We start from the raw sequence: 19,302 nt of genomic DNA, 5'->3' as shown, positions 1-19,302 counted from the left end.
AGCTTTGAGGTCTGCAGTATTTAGACCGCATGAATGTCCGGTTCTTCTGCTGAAGTTCAGAGACCTGGACGCCAAACCTCAGCGTGGTTTGGTGGTCAGAACAACAACATTCCCTTTGAGACAGAACGCTTAGAACTAAAACAACCTGCAGAAAGTGCATGTGCGAGCGTGTTGGAGGATGTGAGCGTGTTGGAGCATCAACAGCGTGTTGGAGGATGTGAGCGTGTTGGAGCATCAACAGCGTGTTGGAGGATGTGAGCGTGTTGGAGCTTCAACAGCGTGTTGGAGGATGTGAGCGTGTTGGATCATGTGCCAGCGTGTCAAATCACATTAAAATCCAGGAAACTGGACAGTCTTTCTAAAGTCTTTTGGGCATTAGGGAGTATTGAGGCTTTTCAGACACAACTTATTTCTTTTTTATCTAACAATATTAACTACAGTGGCCCTGAAGTCCAGATTTAACTGTAAAAACTGCTCTCAATGACTTAGTAGAAGAATGTACTGAAATTTCAGTTCAATCAGGAATTCTGACAACAGATTCTAAGTTTGTTACGTCATAGCAGTCTCCCAAACCGGGTTTTCCAAAGATAAAAATGGCTTTTTTGTATGAAACCTGCGTTTTATCAATAGAACAAATAAACCTGGTGGAGGTGTTGCTTTAAATGTCCAAAAATTTACTAACAATATGCATAACCGTTGAAATTCATACCGTAAGGAGAAAAACATGATTATCAGTTGGTTGAATAGATCACCAGGGAAGTTTTTTCGTATTTTTTATCTAGTTCAAGTCATAAACGGACCAATCAGATGCTTCAATAGAAGTAGGCGGAGCCTGCTGGCCCCCATGTCCAACGTTTAAAACACGTATATTTTGCATTGCCCCCCCCTTCCAACAAGCTCACTCCTGACTGGTGAGAGCGGTTGCCATAGAAACTCAGACCGACTTGGACCAATCACTGCTTTCTGACGACGTCCGGCTCCAACATGGCGGCGTCTGAATCGTGAGAAATGGCGACGGAGTTTGACTTGTTTTGGTCGGGGTCATTTGGGTGACGTCACACCGACTCGCTCCAGCGCTCAGATCCCGTAGACGGTCCAGACTCTTGACCAGCTTGACATGTTTAAACCTAAATATAAAGACATATAGAGAATATAAACTAAAAAAATCGATTCAGAAAAGAATCGATTTAAGTGTAAAGTGTGTAAAGACGATTTTGCACAAAAGCAGACAAAGTTCAGACAAAACAAAATGACCTTTATTTAAGTGAGATCTCACTTGTGCAGCAAAGCGTGAGGCGGAAGCGGCAGCAGGTCCTCCATGTTCACCACAGAATGACTCAATAACTGAAGTTTTCTGCCGTTTCCTGCTGCAGTGGGAGGTGGGGGGGCTTCACATCTCCACACAAACATGCGGTTTTTAACTGAAAAACTGCTGCAGATCTGATGCCTGAGGAGAAGGGGGGGGGGGGGGGTGAGCATAACATAAACGTAGCCCTGACCCGACTTTGAAACAACAAAAAACACAAAAAGATCATCGCTATAAAAAAAAGCCACACATGTATTTCCAAAAATGATAACAGCTTATTGAGGTGAAGCAAAAAGGGGAGGGGGGGGGGCTAGTGCTGCTGAAAACCATCCCTCTGGAAAACGTCCTGGTCGGTTCCTGTCCCACAAAGAGTCGGGTCTGTGATCCTGATGACTTAGAATAGAATAGAATAGAATAGAATATCTCTATTTATGTAACTCTCTTCCCAGAAATCACAGAGTTTTACAAAAGTAGCACAAAATCACATCAAAACTCAAAGAAGTAATAAAATACAATAATAATAATAAATCCAAATCCAGACTAAAATCCCCTAAAGCTCTCCTGGATAAAAACGTCTTGACCTGAGACTTCAAACAGTCGATCTGACGACCATGGAGGGAGTTCCAAAGACGAGGAGCAACGGCGTGAAATCAGACCTCCAGGATGGAAGAGTGCGGGGTTAAAGGTCAGAGACGTACGCTGCAGCTTGACCATGCAAGGCTCTGAAAAGTAAAAGCAGAGTTTTAGATTTAAGTCCAAAGTTGTAACCGATGGAAAGCAGACGACAGAGCAGTGATGCGTTCACTGGTTCCTGTTAAAAGCCTCGCTGCAGAGCTTTGGACGAGCTGAAGACGCTTTAGGGAAGGCTTGTTAAAACAGGTAAAAGAGAGCTGCAGTCATCTAAACGGGAAGAAATAAAAGCCTGGATAACTGTTTCCAGGTCAGATGGAGACAGAATACCGTTTCATTTTGCCACGTTCCTCAGATCATAAAAACATTTTTTTATGACCTGCTTTGAGTGACCTTCCAGGGACAAAGACATGTCAATCAACACCCCAAGATTTCTGAGCTCAGAGACCTGAGGTGTCTGAAGGAAGGGAAGACGCTGGGCCCCCTCCTACCTGGATGTAGGGAGGTGTTGTGGGACTTTTCCAGAGCTTTAACACAATCCATCTGCTGCAGGAGAAACTGACCACCTTGGCTGTGAGTCAACACCTCATCATGTGGATGACACACTTCCACACATGTGTGTCATCTGTGGTCACCGGCAGCACCGGCGCTCCACAGGGAACTGTTCTCTTTCCCCTCATCTTTACCCCTCTACGGTCATCTGCAGAAAGGTGGCGCTAAGCATCAGAGATGGTGAGGAGGAGGAGGAGGAGGAGTGCAGGAGTCTGCTGAAAACCTTCGGAGAGGTGGTCCTAAAGGAGCACGCTCCACCTGAACATCTCCAAAACCAAAGAAATGGTCCTGGACTTTAGTCGGACCGCTCCACCTCTCCAGACGGCCCACATTAATGGGGCGGAGGTCGAGGTAGTGCCGAGGTCTGCAGCTGGAGGACGAGTTGGTTTGGTGTACTCAGACAGGATGTGTGTAAACAAATGGACAGAATGTATTTCCTGAGGAGACCGGCCAGCTTTGTCGTCTGCTTGAAGCTCCTATATACGCTCACAAGCCGCTTTAGTACCGGGTTGGACCCCCTTTTGCCAGCAGAACCACCTTAATCCATGGTGTCAAAGATTCAACAAGGTTCTGGAAACATTCCTCAGACTTTGGTCCATGTTGACAGGATAGCATCAAACAGCTGTGTCTGCAGAACATCCATGATGCTGGTTTCCCGTTCCACCACATCCCAAAGGTTCTCCAGAGAACTCGATCTCATGTTCTAGAAACCAGTCTGAGATGATTCCAGCTTTAGGACATGGAGCCTTATCCTGCTGGAAGTAGCATCAGAAGATGGTCCACTGTGGTCAGAAAGGGATGGACATGGTCAGCATGGTCACAGGTAGGCTGTGGTGTTGGAACCATGCTCAACTGGTACTAAGGGGACCAAAGTGTGCCAAGAAAACATCCCCACACCATGACACCACCACCACCAGCCTGAACCGTTGATACAAGGCAGGATGGATCCATGCTTTCATGTTGTTCTGACCCAACCATCTGAATGTGGAAGCAGGAATGGAGACTTATCAGACCAGATAATGTTTTTCCATCTTCTATGGTCCAGTTTTGGTGAGTCTGTGTGAATTGTAGCCTCAGTTTCCTGTTCTTAGCTGACAGCAGGAGTACCCGCTGTGGTCTTCTGCTGCTGTAGTCCATCTGCATAAAAAGAAACCAAAGAGAGGTCCCACTCTGACACAAAACCCAAAATCCAGAGAAAAACAGAACGACACTGCGGCTGCAGCCCGAACAGAGGGCTGGAGTGACGAGTGAGGGGCAACAGACTGCAGAAGGGGCAAAAGAGACGCCCGCTTGGACTGGAAAAGGGGAACTTCAGAAGGTTTTTTAGTGACAGAGCAGCAGGAACAGGGGAACCGTCATAACCGTTGTGTTTTGGCTGCTGTGTCTCACATTTCATTTTCAGGAGGAGCCACACAGGAGCGAGTCTGAGGAATCAAAAAGTGATCTGAAATGAGTTGAAGTCAACTGAAATGTTGGGAAACGAGACTTTTGCCTGAAGGCGATGAGATGATGGGCAGCTGAACACAGGTAAACACAGTTTCATGTGAGTGGGGGGTGGGGGTGTGAACAGGAACCAGACTAAAACATCAGAGTCGTCACTGTTTCCAGTGAGACTAAATCAGACGGAGGTCTCTGCGAGGAAAGACGCTCACGCTTGTGCGGCTTCTGTGCTCCAACATGCAGGAACCTCCTCGCCGCTTCCCCTCCCCCGAGCAGAGATGGAGCTCCGCCGTCCTGATGCTCCTCCTGATCCCAGGTAACCGGACGCCACGCCGGACAGCAGCTTGAGAGAGGTGGTCCGCGTTTCTGAGACTTCCAGCAGAAGCAAAGCCTTTGTGGCAACTGGAAAACATGGGGTTCATTTAACCTTTCAAAATAAAAGAGCTGTTGTGGCGGTGACAACAGACGAGCCTACAGGAAGGAGGCAAACGGAAAAGTTCAAGTGTGATCGCTGTGTTTCTCGCTGAACATCAGGCCACGATCTCACACAGCGTTTGTGCCATTCAGCTACGCTTTGGTCAGACCAAACCTTTTTTTGTTGTTGCTGTGGCTGCTGTAGCATCCTGCAAAAGCGTCTGTAACCTCCACCTATGCGTTCATGACATCATTCAGAGACTCTCCCGGTACGGCGGGGAGCCTCAACGTCTGAATGACGGACGCTTTCAGTCTCCCTGTGACCCGGTGTGAAGACTCACTGTCCCGCATTAATCCGAGGAGGAAAAATTGCAGAAGAATGACCAGATTCTCCACCACATCATCATCAGTCACAGGCCACAGCTTTTGCTTCGCTTTAGGTGAAAATCACCCCGCATCCAGTTTCAGGACCTGAAACTGGACCTGAAACTGGATGCAGGAAGGGCGCCGCAGGACCTGAAACTAAATGCTGAATCACACGTGAACACAGCTTTAATGCAGAAACAAACTAGTACGCCTTGTTTGTAGGATGCTACTGCAGCCACAGCTACAACAAAAGCTTCGCTAGCAAACATTTTCACTAAGGATCAAAGGGAAAACTTGATGATGGCGCTCTCACGACGGCACACGTCTGCTTCTCCAGAAGATCCAGAAATGAAATCCTTCCTTCTGCTCTTTGGATTTTGTCTTCTGGTTTTGTTTTTCTGCAGAAAAAAATTTTCTTCTCGGTAATAAAAATCCATCCAGATGTTCCGTTTTAGTGGAGATTTGCTCTTATTCTTTTACGTTTTTTTATTGCTCCTCTTACTTGTAATTACAATTTTGATGTTTTTAATTTATGATTATTGATTTGATTCTTTTTATTGACCATGAAGCCGCAGAACCTCCGCTGTGTCTTTAAACCCGTTTAACTTTTAGTTTGAAAGTTTGGATTAAGGTTTTTTTTTTAATTCACAGATGCTTTTGTTTACTGGTTTCACTTTTTGTGTTTTCAATAATTGGTGTTCCACATGAAATGAAGTGGGAGGAGCTTAATCAGAAACGGAACAATTCCTGTTTTTCAAACCCTTTAAAACTTTATTGATAACTGTTTCTTTTTGCAGACCTTCTGATTAAAAGTTAAAAATGTACAAAAAAGACATTTTTTGTTTTGAAAAAAGTCAATTAAAGGCCATTAATGCGGGCCACACCCTAAACCCAGTGACTCCGCCCACAATATGATGTCATCAAGCAAAACACTCTCAGCCTTTTCTGTAATCTGAGATTAAATGTGATCAGAATCTCCAATCTGAGCCCAAACGTGGTTCCCCGGTTCTGGCTCGGGTTGAACCCTGTGTGTCTTCCAGGGCTCCTCTCTGAGGTGGTGGTCCAGCAGCCCCCCATCGTCTTTGCCGCCGTGGGGCAGGACGTGCTTCTGCCCTGCGTGCTTCAGCTCTCCGGCCAGAGCCTGAAGACCAACCCTGTGTTCTACTGGACTAGGGGCACCGAGAGCGTGTCGCCGTCCTCCCACGTTCAACAGCCGGGCAGCGAGCGGACGCCCACAAACCAGCCCCTGTTCCTCAGAGGCGTCAGGTGGGCCGACAGCGGGAGCTACCTCTGTAAAGTGTCGGTCCGGACGGAGCAGGGGGGCAGCTTCAGGAGGAACGGGAGCAGAACCAAGCTTCTGCTGTACGGTAAATCTCCCTTCTGGATCCACTTCTCCCTTTGATGCAGCAGTGAAGAGGAGCGGCACGGGCTCCTGCAGATCTCCCCCAGCTGGGCGTGGCCTCCATGGCAGACCAGCTGTGCTGATGAAACATCTGTGTTCGTTTTCAGACAACTTGCTCTTTGAGCGCTGCCGGCTGGACCAGGCTCTGCTCTGCTGTGAAGGTAAAGTGACGCAGGACGCCGCCTTCTCGCTGTCCATCTTCCATGATGGACAGAGACTCCAAGCAGCCGGCCCTGCAGCCGCAGATGCAGACGCAGACGCAGCTCAGGCCCAGCCCTTCACATTGTCCAAGGGCGTCGCTCTGCAGGGGGCCGGGAGGTACGAGTGCCGGCTGCTCCTCGGAGAAGGTCTGATGACCAAGAGCCTCTTCATCCTCAACGACACGGGTAATCCTCTTCCTCAGGGAGGAAGCAGCCTTCATCGAAGCGCATCTGAGAGTTCAGTCGTTTGAAAACTCAAAAGACGCCTGCAAGAAGCGGTTTCTGGTTCACGTGGAATCGTAGGAAGCGTGAAACAGAACGAACCAGAAGACCCGTCGGGATGCAGAGGAGGCAGACGTCTTAGGGGAAACACGTTTTCACTAAAGCAGCTCTGCTGATGTTGTCTTCTCAGAGGCAGGAGGAGGCGGAGCCAACACAACATCAGCATCTTCAAACCTCCCCGGTGAGTTTGTCCAGCCGTCACATCGCTCTAAAATGCAGTTTTCCTCCTTGTGTCCATGCTGAAAGCCTTCAGGTTTCCCTGCAGGACGACGTTCATGTGCTCTTCTGCCGCAGCTGTGGGCGTGTACCCGGAGCCGTGGCTGCTGTACGGCGTGCTGCTGCTGGTTCCCGTCATCGTGCTGCTGGGCCTGGTGACCGCCATGCTGACGTGCAGAAGAGGAGAAGACTGAAGGAGGCCTCCTCTGAGGGACCCCGGCTCCTCAGCAGCTGAACCTGTGGAGCGTGTCGCGGTCTGCTTTACCTCCAAGCAAGCTCACCAACAAACGACAGACAGCCAAACATAAACAACAAACAGCTTTTGTGTTTAAGCGCCGCCGCCATCCACGAGAAACGCAGACGCCTCTCCACAAAGACGCAGACCGAAACCGGGAAGGAGGAGCCAACCGCCCTGCTCTCACGCCAACCGACTTCCTGCCGCTCTGAGAGCAGACTTTAAAGCAGACATGTTGGATGCTGACCTCTGACCTTCTGCTGGGGTCCAGACCTCTCTGTGTGGGACCGCTGAGGGTCTTCATCCGCGTGTCGGGTTATGAAATGATCTTCAACCACAAAGAGGCCAAATCAAGAAACAAGATGTAAAAAAAAGTCAGATAGTAAAATAATCCAAAAAATATGAACACACAAGGAATCCACACAAGTTTGTGTTCGCTGTCTGATGCATTTGTACTTTCATTTGTTTGTGAGAAATTAAAAAGTGTAACTGTTTTATGGGAATCAAATAAATAAACAAAAAACAAATGAAGAAATGGAAGAAAGTTAATTAATTAGTAAAAAAACAAACACATAAACAGAGATCAGATTCCTTCATGGATGAGCTCTGTGGAAACACGTCTGCATCACAGACAGCCGTGGACGCCGCCTCATCGCCTCTTTTCTGACCTTTCAGGATGTTTGTTTAGCTAAAAATGTCCTAAAACCTCATCTGCAGCGTATGAGGATCAAGTATGAGGAAACGTTTTATTCTATAAAGAATTAATAGATTTTTAAAGTTGTGTTTCTGTAAGCCACGCCCACAGCCCCAGATGTTCCCAGGGTTTGGATCTGCGAGGGTAGATGGAGCTCCGTTAATCAGGAAGCGGTTTTTAAACTTCCGTCCTGATTCTCTGGAACCACAGCGATGAACAGCAGCTGGTACAGGTGACTCAGGTGGAACCATTGATTGGTCTTTCAATTTATAAAAAAACTATTTCCACAAAAAAATGTTTTCTTGTTTTTTGACATTTTTTACATGAATTTTGGTATAATTTTTCTTTTTTTCAAAAAAATGTTTTTGTAACTTTTTTGTTTTTGTTTTTTTACTGTCTTGTTTTTTGAGTCATTCTTTAGGTATACAACATTTACAGTGTGTTTGTAGTTTTTGCTTTTGTAGTTTTTTTTTAAAAGTATCAAGAAAAACATGAAAGAATTATTGAATACAATACACGTCCATATAACAGAGAGGAGGCAGAGAAACAACATGCTAAAATGTGCAGATTCACAATATTTCTTTCAGTCTCTAACTTTTTTCCGTTGTAATCTGTTTTTTTTGTATTCCCCTTATGTGTGGACCGGCTGCATTCTCACTCCTGACCAGCAGGTGGCGGTAAAGCGCCGAGTCCTCGTAAATCAAATGTCCACACAATCCAGGAAGAAGGGCGGCAGCAGGTCCGGTTCCGGCCGAACTTGGAGAAAGAGCAGAGGGAGAATGTCTCGGCTCGGTTCTCTCAGACATCTGGTCAGACAGAAACTGTCCGCCGCCGCGGAGGAGATCCTGTCGGAGTTCGAGAAAACAATCCTGCAGTACGAGCAGGAGATCGACCGTCAGCGCCGAAAACTGCTGCAGTTCGAGTTCCGAGCAGGTGAGCAGATCCAGGCGAACCAGCAGCCCTGCGGGATCGGAACCGAACTCCGTCCTTTGACCTTCATCGGCAGACTCCAGACACGCTCGCGGTTCTGGTTCCACTTTTATCCCAGAGAAACCAGACGCTGAACTAAAGGAACATTCCACTTTTTCACACTTGGCCTGTTCACACTGGGACGAATTTCGCCGGCGATTTTCGCCGACGTTTAACGCCTCGTGACTAAACAAAGGGCACCAATGAGAGTGTGCACACCGACGCGAAAAAACGCCACGCGACAAAGCGTCAAGGCCCGTACACACCGGGACGAATATTCGCCAGGCGTTATTCGCCAGCGTTTTTCGCCACGTTTTTTGTGTTCACACCCAGGCGATTTTCCCTGACGATGAGCTGAGCGAACATGCAATTTCATTCCCTGACATTAGATGGCGCTTAATGTAAAACAGAAATACTCCTGTACACAAGGTGGCGCTGCGCAACTTTACGCTTCTTAAAGTCGCTTTTCACTCAGAAGAAGAGAGCAAGTATTTACGCGCTTGTCAGAATCAAACAAAGAAAACATGAATATTTCAAGCATCAGTAGGTCCAACTGGTGCTTGGTTCGGGGATATTTTAGAATGTCCGTCATTATTGCTTCGCGGCTGTGTAGACGCTACTTGGCGTCTATCTTCTTCGCTGGTATGTGTGCTCAGCAAGGCAGTTTTGTGTTTGAGCGCCCCCAAGTTGTGTTTTACTGTAACTTCAGAAGCTCCAGACACGTGAGCAAAAGCGCTGTTCTCATTGGTCGAACAGATTTTGACGCGACGCGTCGAAGAAAAAAAATGAACCCGAGGCGTTTTTTTTTTTTTTTGACGCTTTAACGCCTGGCGTTTTTTCGCGTCGGTGTGCACACTCTCATTGGGGCCCTTTGTTTAGTCACGAGGCGTTAAACGTCGCCGAAAATCGCCGGCGAAATTCGTCCCGGTGTGAACAGGCCTTCAAAAAAAAAAACGCCTCGGGTTCGTTTTTTTTTTTCGACGCGTCGCGTCGAAATCTATTCGACCAATGAGAATGGCGCTTTTGCACACGTGTCTGGAGCTTCTGAAGTTACAGTAAAACACAACTTGGGGGCGCTCAAACACAAAACTGCCTTGCTGAGCACACATACATCACGGCGAAGAAGATAGACGCCAAGTAGCGTCTACGCTGCCGCAAAGAAATAATGACGGACATTCTAAAATATCCCCGAACCAAGCACCAGTTGGAGCTACTGGTGCTTGAAATATTCATGTTTTCTTTGTATGATTCTGACAAGCGCGTAAATACTTGCTATCTTCTGAAAAGCCACTTTAAGAAGCGTAAAGTTGTGCAGCGCCACCTTGTGTACAGGAGTATTTCTGTTTACATTAAGCGCCATCTAATGTCAGGGAATGAAATTGCATGTTCGCTCGGCTCACCGTCAGCGAAAATCGCCTGGGTGTGAACACAAAAAACGTGGCGAAAAACGCTGGCGAATAACGCCTGGCGAATATTCGGCCCGGTGTGTACGGGCCTTAAGACCACCTTAGACCAGGTCCTGTTCAAAAACCGCTGGACCTGGACTGATCTAACCTGGATTAAATCACGAGTTAGGTACTACAGAATGCATTAAACACAGTTTCTGAGCTTCCGAGCAGGAAAACCACAAAAACATGAACCTATCAATCATAAAGTAAACGTGACCAAACCAACTTAAAGATAACTTTCTTTCTGGACGCTGATATTTTCATGGTCATCTCTTCCCATCTCAGTGTCAATCATCTCTTTCTCTGTTGTTCATAAATCTTCTCTCCTCTGTCGATCGTATCTCTCCCTTCCTCATTTTGAGAAATCAAATTGAGGTTTCAACTTCCTGCTCAGAAGTTTTAGCCATGAAACGTAAAAAAAAATGATTTAAACAAAACAAAAAAACATAAATCGTGACGTTTTGTTGTTTTTAGATCCAAATGATTCTAAGGACTTTTTTACCTCCGAGTTGTGGGCGGGACTGATGGTGCTGTGTGAGCCTGCCCACACTTCCCGTCATCTCGTTGTTTACACTCCCTCCTGCTAGTTTACAAAGTGTGTGGCCCGCAGATTCTATCGCCGACATCACCGCTACCATCTTTTTTTTAAAGGCCGTTTTTTCGTCTGCTCCTGATTCACAGCGATATGAATAAAAACATAAACAGAAATGCGATTTTAAGCTTAAACGTGTTTGTCTGGCATGTCAAAAACACAGTTTTCATCAGAGTGAGTCCAAACTGTCCACAGCGATCAGCTGTTGGTGTTTGAACGGCCGCCGGTGAAGACGGTTCTTTGCTTTGGATCCAGGAGGACCTGCTGGTTTCCTCTGAAGACCCGGAGCTCCAACCAAATCCTTCATGTCGACTTTCTGCACCTCATTCCTGCAGCTGCCCTTCCTCCTCCATCATCATCATCATCATCATTACGTTATCGACACGAGACAAACAAACGTTTTTACAGCAGTAACCTCTGTTCTTCCGCAGATTCCCCGCAGCAGCACGCGTTCAAAGAGGAGGACTTCGTCTGCCCTCCAGAACTAAAGTGGGGTTTGGATCTGAGGGAACCAGAACCTCTGCAGACTGCAGAGGAGCTGCGCCGCAGTCGGGATGACCAGGAGTTCGCAGTGAAGCAGGAGGTGGATTCCTTTGTGGAGGCGGCTCAGCAGGAGAGCAGTGGGCCAGAACCCAGCGGACAGCATCCTCTGTTGTTCCGGTACCAGGACCAGAACCAGGAGGAGGGCCAGCATGGAGCGCTGCAGCCTCTCGGGGCCACAGAGTGGATGCAGGACGGCATCAGCAGTCGGGAAGAAGATGCAGCAGAAGGTCAGAGTCATCTGAACCCAGGAAAAGTCCTGTTCAACTGTGACGTCTGCGGGAAGGTGTTCCGGTTTCAGTACCAGCTGAGGATCCACGCCGTGGCGCACACCGACGAGCGGCCTTTCTCCTGCAAGGTCTGCGGCAAGAGTTTCAAGAGGAAGAGGTGCTTCCTGATCCACAGCCGGGTCCACACGGGTGAGAACCTGAACGCCTGTGAGATCTGCGGGAAGACTTTCACCAAGAGCTCCGCCCTGACCGTCCACATGCGGATCCACCGGGGCGAGAGGCCCTTCTCCTGCCAGATCTGTGGGCGGAGCTTCACCCAAAACTGCGCCCTGAACGTCCACATGCGGATCCACCGGGGCGAGAGGCCCTTCTCCTGCCCGATCTGTGGGCGGAGCTTCACCCAGAACTGCACTCTCACCGTTCACATGAGAATCCACACCGGCGAGAAGCCCTTCTCCTGCCAGCTTTGTGGGCGGAGCTTTACACAAAGCTGCGCTCTGTCTACACACCTGAGGAACCACCCCTGAGAAGATCCTGAGTCCTACAGCTCAGTTTCAGTTCAGAACACGCAGGTTTAGGGGCATAGCGGTCCTGGTTGATATTGATATTTACTTACTCGTGTCTTCTCACTGTAAATGGTTGGCCCGGGACCAGAGACCCTAATTTGGTTTTATCTCTGTGAAAAAATGACAATAATAGATTTCTGATTCAAATCCCAGCTGTTCTCCTCATGCATGCGTCCAAAGACGTGCTTCATAGGTTCATTGGTGACTCTGATTGTCCGCAGGTGTGTGAGTGGCCCTGTGACAGACAGGTGATCTGTCAGGGGTGAGCCCGCCTTCACCCCACAGTAGCTGGGATAGGCTCCAGCAACCCAGTGATCCTGAAAAGGATTCAGCAGATAAAAAGGAAGGAAGACGCAGATTTGGAAAACAGTTTGAGTTTCTGCGTTTCTATTTCTAGAAATTATCTTGTTTGTTAAAAACACTAATAAAAACAGATTTTCCATTTTAAACTAGTTTTTTCTTCCAGAAGTGTCCGATCTTTTCTCTGCACGGGAGTCTCTTAAAGAAATAAATGTTTGAATCGGCCAAACGATGGAGGAGTCAAACACCTTCAGTCACAAAAACATTCCTGAATTTAAAAATTAATTATATATATATATATATATATATATATATATATATATATCTACGTCCTTCCCACCGCGGGTGGTTTCTCCTCCAAGCTGGGGTCCTCTACCAGAGGCCTGGGAGTTTGAGGGTCCTGCAGTATCTTAGCTGTTCCTAGCACTGCGCTTTTCTGGACTGAGAGGTCTGAGGTCTTTCCAGGTATCTGTTGTAGCCCCTCCTCCAGCTTGGGGGTTACTGCCCCGAGTGCTCCAATTACCACTGGCACCACTGTCACCTTCACTTTCCAGGCTTTCTCCAGTTTCTTATGTTCCTTCTTCCTGATGTTCCCATCGCTTGGCACTGCCACATCCACCACAACGGTTTTCCTCTGTTCTTTATCCACCACTACAATGTCTGGTTGGTTCGCCATTACCATCCTATCAGTCTGGATCTGGAAGTCCCACAGGATCTTTGCCCTCTCATTCTCTACCACCTTCGGAGGTGTTTCCCATTTTGACCTTGGGGTTTCCAGTTCATATTCTGCACACATGTTCCTGTATATTATTCCAGCCACTTGATTGTGGCGCTCCTTGTATGCTTTCCCCGCCAGCATCTTACACCCTGCAGTTATGTGTTGGATTGTTTCAGGCGCCTCTTTGCACAGCCTACACCTTGGGTCTTGTCTGGTGTGGTAGATCTACACCTTGGGTCTTGTCTGGTGTGGTAGATCTACACCTTGGGTCTTATCTGGTGTGGTAGATCTACACCTTGGGTCTTGTCTGGTGTGGTAGATCTACACCTTGGGTCTTGTCTGGTGTGGTAGATCTACACCTTGGGTCTTATCTGGTGTGGTAGATCTACACCTTGGGTCTTGTCTGGTGTGGTAGATCTACACCTTGGATCTTGTCTGGTGTGGTAGATCTACACCTTGGGTCTTGTCTGGTGTGGTAGATCTTCACCTTGGGTCTTGTCTGGTATGGTTGATCTACACCTTGGGTCTTGTCTGGTGTGGTAGATCTACACCTTGGGTCTTGTCTGGTGTGGTAGATCTACACCTTGGGTCTTGTCTGGTGTGGTAGATCTACACCTTGGGTCTTGTCTGGTGTGGTAGATCTACACCTTGGGTCTTATCTGGTGTGGTAGATCTACACCTTGGGTCTTGTCTGGTGTGGTAGATCTACACCTTGGGTCTTGTCTGGTGTGGTAGATCTACACCTTGGGTCTTATCTGGTGTGGTAGATCTACACCTTGGGTCTTGTCTGGTGTGGTAGATCTACACCTTGGATCTTGTCTGGTGTGGTAGATCTACACCTTGGGTCTTGTCTGGTGTGGTAGATCTTCACCTTGGGTCTTGTCTGGTATGGTTGATCTACACCTTGGGTCTTGTCTGGTGTGGTAGATCTACACCTTGGGTCTTGTCTGGTGTGGTAGATCTACACCTCGGGTCTTGTCTGGTGTGTTAGATCTACACCTCGGGTCTTGTCTGGTGTGGTAGATCTACACCTTGGGTCTTGTCTGGTGTGGTAGATCTACACCTCGGGTCTTGTCTGGTGTGGTAGATCTACACCTCGGGTCTTGTCTGGTGTGGTAGATCTACACCTCGGGTCTTGTCTGGTGTGGTAGATCTACACCTCTGGTCTTGTCTGGTGTGGTAGATCTACACCTCGGGTCTTGTCTGGTGTGGTAGATCTACACCTCGGGTCTTGTCTGGTGTGGTAGATCTACACCTCGGGTCTTGTCTGGTGTGGTAGATCTACACCTTGGATCTTGTCTGGTGTGGTAGATCTACACCTTGGGTCTTGTCTGGTGTGGTAGATCTTCACCTTGGGTCTTGTCTGGTATGGTTGATCTACACCTTGGGTCTTGTCTGGTGTGGTAGATCTACACCTCGGGTCTTGTCTGGTGTGGTAGATCTTCACCTTGGGTCTTGTCTGGTATGGTTGATCTACACCTTGGGTCTTGTCTGGTGTGGTAGATCTACACCTTGGGTCTTGTCTGGTGTGGTAGATCTACACCTTGGGTCTTGTCTGGTGTGGTAGATCTACACCTCGGGTCTTGTCTGGTGTGGTAGATCTACACCTCGGGTCTTGTCTGGTGTGGTAGATCTACACCTTGGGTCTTGTCTGGTGTGGTAGATCTACACCTCGGGTCTTGTCTGGTGTGGTAGATCTACACCTTGGGTCTTGTCTGGTATGGTTGATCTACACCTTGGGTCTTGTCTGGTGTGGTAGATCTACACCTTGGGTCTTGTCTGGTGTGGTAGATCTACACCTTGGGTCTTGTCTGGTGTGGTAGATCTACACCTTGGGTCTTGTCTGGTGTGGTAGATCTACACCTTGGGTCTTGTCTGGTGTGGTAGATCTGAGCCTCTATGGCTCTGGTGCTCAGGGCTTGTTCCTGAGCTGCCAGGATGAGTGCTTCAATGCTGTCCTGTAGGCCAGCCCTTTCTAGCCATTGGTAGGACTTTTTGATATCAGCCACTTCAGTTATGGTCCGGTGGTACATCCCATGCAGGGGTTTGTCCTCCCATGAGGATCTGTCCTCCAGCACTGTATCCTCTGTTCTCCATTGCCTGAGACATTCATTGAGCACACTGTCAGTTGGGGCCTTGAGCTTGATGTACTCATGCATCTTGGATGTTTCATCCTGGATAGTGGCTTCTACGCTCACTAGTCCTCGGCCTCCTTCCTTGCGGCTAGCATACAGTCTCAGGGTGCTGGATTTGGGATGGAACCCTCCATGCATGGTGAGGAGCTTTCGTGTCTTAACATCCGTGGTCTGTATCTCTTCCTTTGGCCATCTTATTATTCCTGCAGGGTATCTGATAACTGGCAGTGCGTAGCTGTTTATTGCCCGGGTCTTATTTTTGCCATTGAGCTGGCTTCTCAGGACTTGCCTTACTCGTTGGAGGTATTTAGCTGTTGCAGCTTTCCTTGTTGCCTGCTCCAGGTTGCCATTTGCCTGTGGAATTCCAAGGTACTTGTAACTGTCCTCGATGTCTGCTATTGTTCCTTCTGGGAGTGAGACCCCTCCTGTGTGGACTACCTTGCCTCTCTTTGTCACCATCCGGCTGCATTTCTCGAGCCCGAATGACATCCCAATGTCAGTACTGTAGATCCTGGTGGTGTGGATCAGGGAGTCAATGTCACGCTCGCTCTTAGCATATAGCTTGATGTCATCCATGTAGAGGAGGTGACTGATGTTGGCCCCATTTCTGAGTCAGTATCCATAGCCAGTCTTGGTGATTATTTGGCTGAGGGGGTTCAGGCCTATGCAGAACAGCAGTGGGGACAGAGCATCACCTTGGTATATCCCACATTTGATGGACACTTGTGCAAGTGGCTTCCCATTGGCTTCAAGGGTGGTTTTCCAGAGCTTCATTGAGTTTCCTATGAAGGCTCTTAGAGTCCTGTTGATGTTGTACAGCTCCAAGCATTCAGTGATCCATGTGTGTGGCATTGAGTCATAGGCTTTCTTGTAATCATTACAGGCTGTGCACAGGTTGGTGTGTCATGACTTGCAGTCTTGAGCGACTGTTCTGTCAACCAGGAGTTGGTGTTTGGCTCCTCTGGAGTCTCTACCAATGCCCTTCTGTGTGTTACTCATGTATTGATCCATGTGCCTATCATTGCAACTTATGGTTGCAATGATGCCTGACATGAGCTTCCATGTTGTGGAGAGACAGGTTATTGGCCGGTAGTTGGATGGGACTGCACTCTTTGAGGGATCCTTCTGGATCAGGATCGTTCGCCCTTCTGTTAGCCATTCGGGGTGAGTCCCATCTCTTAGCAGCTGGTTCATTTGTGCTGCCAGGCGCTCGTGGAGTGCTGTGAGCTTCTTAAGCCAGTGGGCATGTATCATGTCAGGGCCCGGTGCTGTCCAGTTCTTCATACCAGAGACTCTTTCTCGGATGTCTGCCACTGTGATGGTTACTGGATTCTGGATTCTGTTCAGGGAGGTTGCTATGTTCTTTTCTCAGAGAGACCAGCCACTGGGCATTTCTGTGATGTGCTGCCTCTTTCTCCCATATGCTCCTCTCCAGTACTGTTCAGTTTCTAGCCTTGGTGGGACTGCTCGGCTGTTTTGACCCTGCCACTGAGCGTACACTTTCGCAGGTTGAGTTGCAAACAACCTGTTTATTCGTCTGGCTTCATTGTCTCTTGTGTACCTCTTTAGGCGGCTGCTCAAGGCTAGGAGCCTTTGTTTGGCAGTTTCCAGTGCTTCAGGTATGGGCATCTGGCTGTATCTCTTAGGTACTTGCTTTCTCATTTTACCTCTTTGAGCCTCTGTCAGTTTACTCACATCCCTCAGAGCTGCCTTTATTTTGGCCTCTAACCGTTGCATCCGTGGTGGGTATTGTTTTCTCTCATGGTTGCTCGTTTAGCCAAGTTTCCTGTTTCTATTTCTTTATTCTAGTATCTTCCTCCAATTTTTGCTGCTTAACTCCTCCTACAATTTTTCATCTATTTGAACCATTCAACTATTCAAATGTTCAGCTCTTTCATCTTTTTCCAGCTGTGACTTTTGGTCCTTCAAATCCTTGAACTTTTCCAGATATTCCAGGATTTCTGCCTCCACTGAAATACATGGGGAATCCCTGGTGCAGAAGCTCACTGGTTCGATACCCGTCTCTTGCATTTTTCACAAACATATTTTTTTTTCTGTCAGCTTTGATTATTTCTGTATTTAATTTCATTTATTTATTTGCCAATTATTACCCTGTAACAATATAGCAACGCTGAATTTTCTTGTGGAAATGCAGCTCCTTCTAGATTTATTTCTGTTTTTATTCTTGTCTCGGGTTAATGCGGGACAGTGAGCCTTGATGTCTGAATGATGTCATGAACCCAGACAGGGAGACATGATTACCGACGTTTTTGCAGAACTCTTCATCATCAATAAACCTGATCTCTCAGTAGCCGTGTCTTCCATGCATTGTAAACGGCAAAAACACGGACACCGCTCCATGTAGCGATTAGGATAAAGACATTAGCTGGAAGCTCCACCCACTCCCGTCAAGCTCAGGACCACATTTTTGGACAGGCGGCGAGCAGAGGATTCGCTGCGCTGCGAAAGAGACGGCTGAGTTTAGTGTGAACGCGGCTTTAGACAGAAGAAACGTAATAATAATAATGCAAAAACATTCTGATTGAATTATAGACGTTTTTGCGGTTTGGGCTGTGTGTCTGTGTGTATTTTGTGTTCTGCTGCGGGCCACAATGACAAAAACCCACAAAAGACGAAACCAGCAGAGACTATAATCTGACCAGAATAATCCTAAAATAATCCTAATCAAAATCATATTCAGGGAAAACACACAGAAATGTTTAGTTTCCTCTTGGACCTCATGGTGGCAGCATCGCTCCACCTCCTCACCGAAGAACAACTGATTGAACTGAAGTCCTTCATTTTTAACAGAAGAATAGATTTAGGTTCAGATTCTGAGCAGAACAGTCGGTCCAGTCCTGGACTCCTGAGGAACAACCACCAAAGTTCTTCTGGATCCAGATTCAGCGTTTCTGCAGTGAGAGTTGTAGGTCCATGAAGCTGCTGGAAACATCTGCAGACAGAGGTGGAGGAAGTGGGGAGGTGGAGGAGGCGGGGAGGTGCCGGAGGTGGTGGAGGAGGCGAGGAAGTGGAGGAGGCGGGGAGGTGGCGGAGGTGGTGGAGGAGGCGAGGAAGTGGAGGAGGCGGAGATGGCGAGGAGGTGAAGGAGGTAGAGGTGGAGGAGGCGGGGAGGTGAAGGAGGTAGAGGTGGAGGAGGCGGGGAGGTGAAGGAGGTAGAGGTGGAGGAGGCGGAGGAGGCGGGGAGGTGGAGGAGGCGAGGAAGTGGAGGAGGCGGAGATGGCGAGGAGGTGAAGGAGGTAGAGGTGGAGGAGGCGGAGGAGGCGGGGAGGTGAAGGAGGCGAGGAAGTGGAGGAGGCGGAGATGGCGAGGAGGTGAAGGAGGTAGAGGTGGAGGAGGCGGGGAGGTGGCGAGGAGGCGGGGAGGTGGAAGAGCTTCTCTGAAGCCCGGTTGGCTTCGCGCTGCTCAAAAGCTCCAACAGCCAGAAACCCGACAACCATCCAGAGTCGAAGAGAGAAAAAGGAAAAGTTTGGAGTTTTGTGGGGAAAGTTTCTGGCTGTGAGGAAGGAGAATTGAGAAGGTCCGGTTCCGGTCCTCCAGAACTGACGCTCAGACTAAACACCCTGGAGCAGAGAAGTTCTCCAACTGGATTCTGGGATTCAAGAGATCCCAGATGTCGGGATGGATTCTAATGATCTGGATCTGAGACTTCATCTGATGAAGGTTTCACGCCAGCGTCTTTGGGTAGAGGCAAAGTTTTCCTGCAGCATTCTGGGAGCAGAGTCCAGAAAGCAGCTGTGACGTCATCCGGAGCCTCAGCTTCTCACCTGCAGAGGATGACTGACAGCTGGAACCTCCGAAGAATCACCTGAGAAGCTGCAGAAACACGTTTCTCATTTTTACAAACTAAATCTGCGTCTTCTTCTTCAGATCTGCAGACATTGTTCTTTTATCATCACATCTTTAAAATTCGGCATAAACTTTTTTTTTCTTGTTTACGTTTTGAAGCACGTGGGGAATTTTTTGCCAAGAAGCGCCCTGTTGAATCGCTGTTGTCATAGCAACGGCTCCATCCTTCTGGCCCCTCCTTCCCTTGCTGCCCCCTCCCA

At 48.2% G+C, this 19,302-nt stretch overlaps 2 protein-coding genes across 4 annotated transcripts; both read left to right on the top strand.

Moving 5' to 3' along the window:
- The first annotated feature begins 3,373 nt into the window (after positions 1-3,373).
- On the top strand, positions 3,374-7,574 carry LOC105356059. 3 transcript variants are annotated; one of them, XM_011485850.2, is made up of 6 exons: positions 3,374-4,015; positions 4,172-4,244; positions 5,749-6,075; positions 6,218-6,496; positions 6,723-6,773; positions 6,887-7,574. In XM_011485850.2, exons 2-6 carry the CDS (start codon positions 4,226-4,228, stop codon positions 7,000-7,002), a joined length of 792 nt encoding a protein of 263 aa, XP_011484152.2. In that variant the 5' UTR covers positions 3,374-4,015; positions 4,172-4,225; the 3' UTR covers positions 7,003-7,574. The 3 variants fall into 3 exon arrangements, with proteins under 3 accessions (XP_011484152.2, XP_023820381.1, XP_023820380.1); XM_023964613.1 differs by lacking the exon at positions 3,374-4,015 and having other exon boundaries at positions 4,062-4,244; positions 6,887-7,051; positions 7,083-7,574; XM_023964612.1 differs by lacking the exon at positions 3,374-4,015 and having other exon boundaries at positions 4,062-4,244.
- Positions 7,575-8,442: 868 nt separating this feature from the next.
- On the top strand, positions 8,443-12,531 carry LOC105356058 (zinc finger protein 239). Its single transcript, XM_011485849.3, has 2 exons — positions 8,443-8,670; positions 11,178-12,531. Exons 1-2 carry the CDS (start codon positions 8,517-8,519, stop codon positions 12,041-12,043), a joined length of 1,020 nt encoding a protein of 339 aa, XP_011484151.3. The 5' UTR covers positions 8,443-8,516; the 3' UTR covers positions 12,044-12,531.
- Positions 12,532-19,302: the final 6,771 nt, after the last annotated feature.

This window comes from Oryzias latipes, chromosome 16 (assembly GCF_002234675.1).
Source record: "Oryzias latipes chromosome 16, ASM223467v1".
Classification (NCBI taxonomy): domain Eukaryota; kingdom Metazoa; phylum Chordata; class Actinopteri; order Beloniformes; family Adrianichthyidae; genus Oryzias; species Oryzias latipes.
This window is presented reverse-complemented; position numbering and strand designations above follow the sequence as displayed.

Coding starts and splice junctions, on each gene's coding strand:
- LOC105356059 (XM_023964613.1), top strand. CDS start 4,166: ATGCAGGAACCTCCTCGCCGCTTCCCCTCCCCCGAGCAGAGATGGAGC. Junction 6,497..6,722: donor CTTCATCCTCAACGACACGG/GTAATCCTCTTC, acceptor TTGTCTTCTCAG/AGGCAGGAGGAGGCGGAGCC. Junction 6,774..6,886: donor AGCATCTTCAAACCTCCCCG/GTGAGTTTGTCC, acceptor CTTCTGCCGCAG/CTGTGGGCGTGTACCCGGAG.
- LOC105356058 (XM_011485849.3), top strand. CDS start 8,517: ATGTCTCGGCTCGGTTCTCTCAGACATCTGGTCAGACAGAAACTGTCC. Junction 8,671..11,177: donor GCAGTTCGAGTTCCGAGCAG/GTGAGCAGATCC, acceptor GTTCTTCCGCAG/ATTCCCCGCAGCAGCACGCG.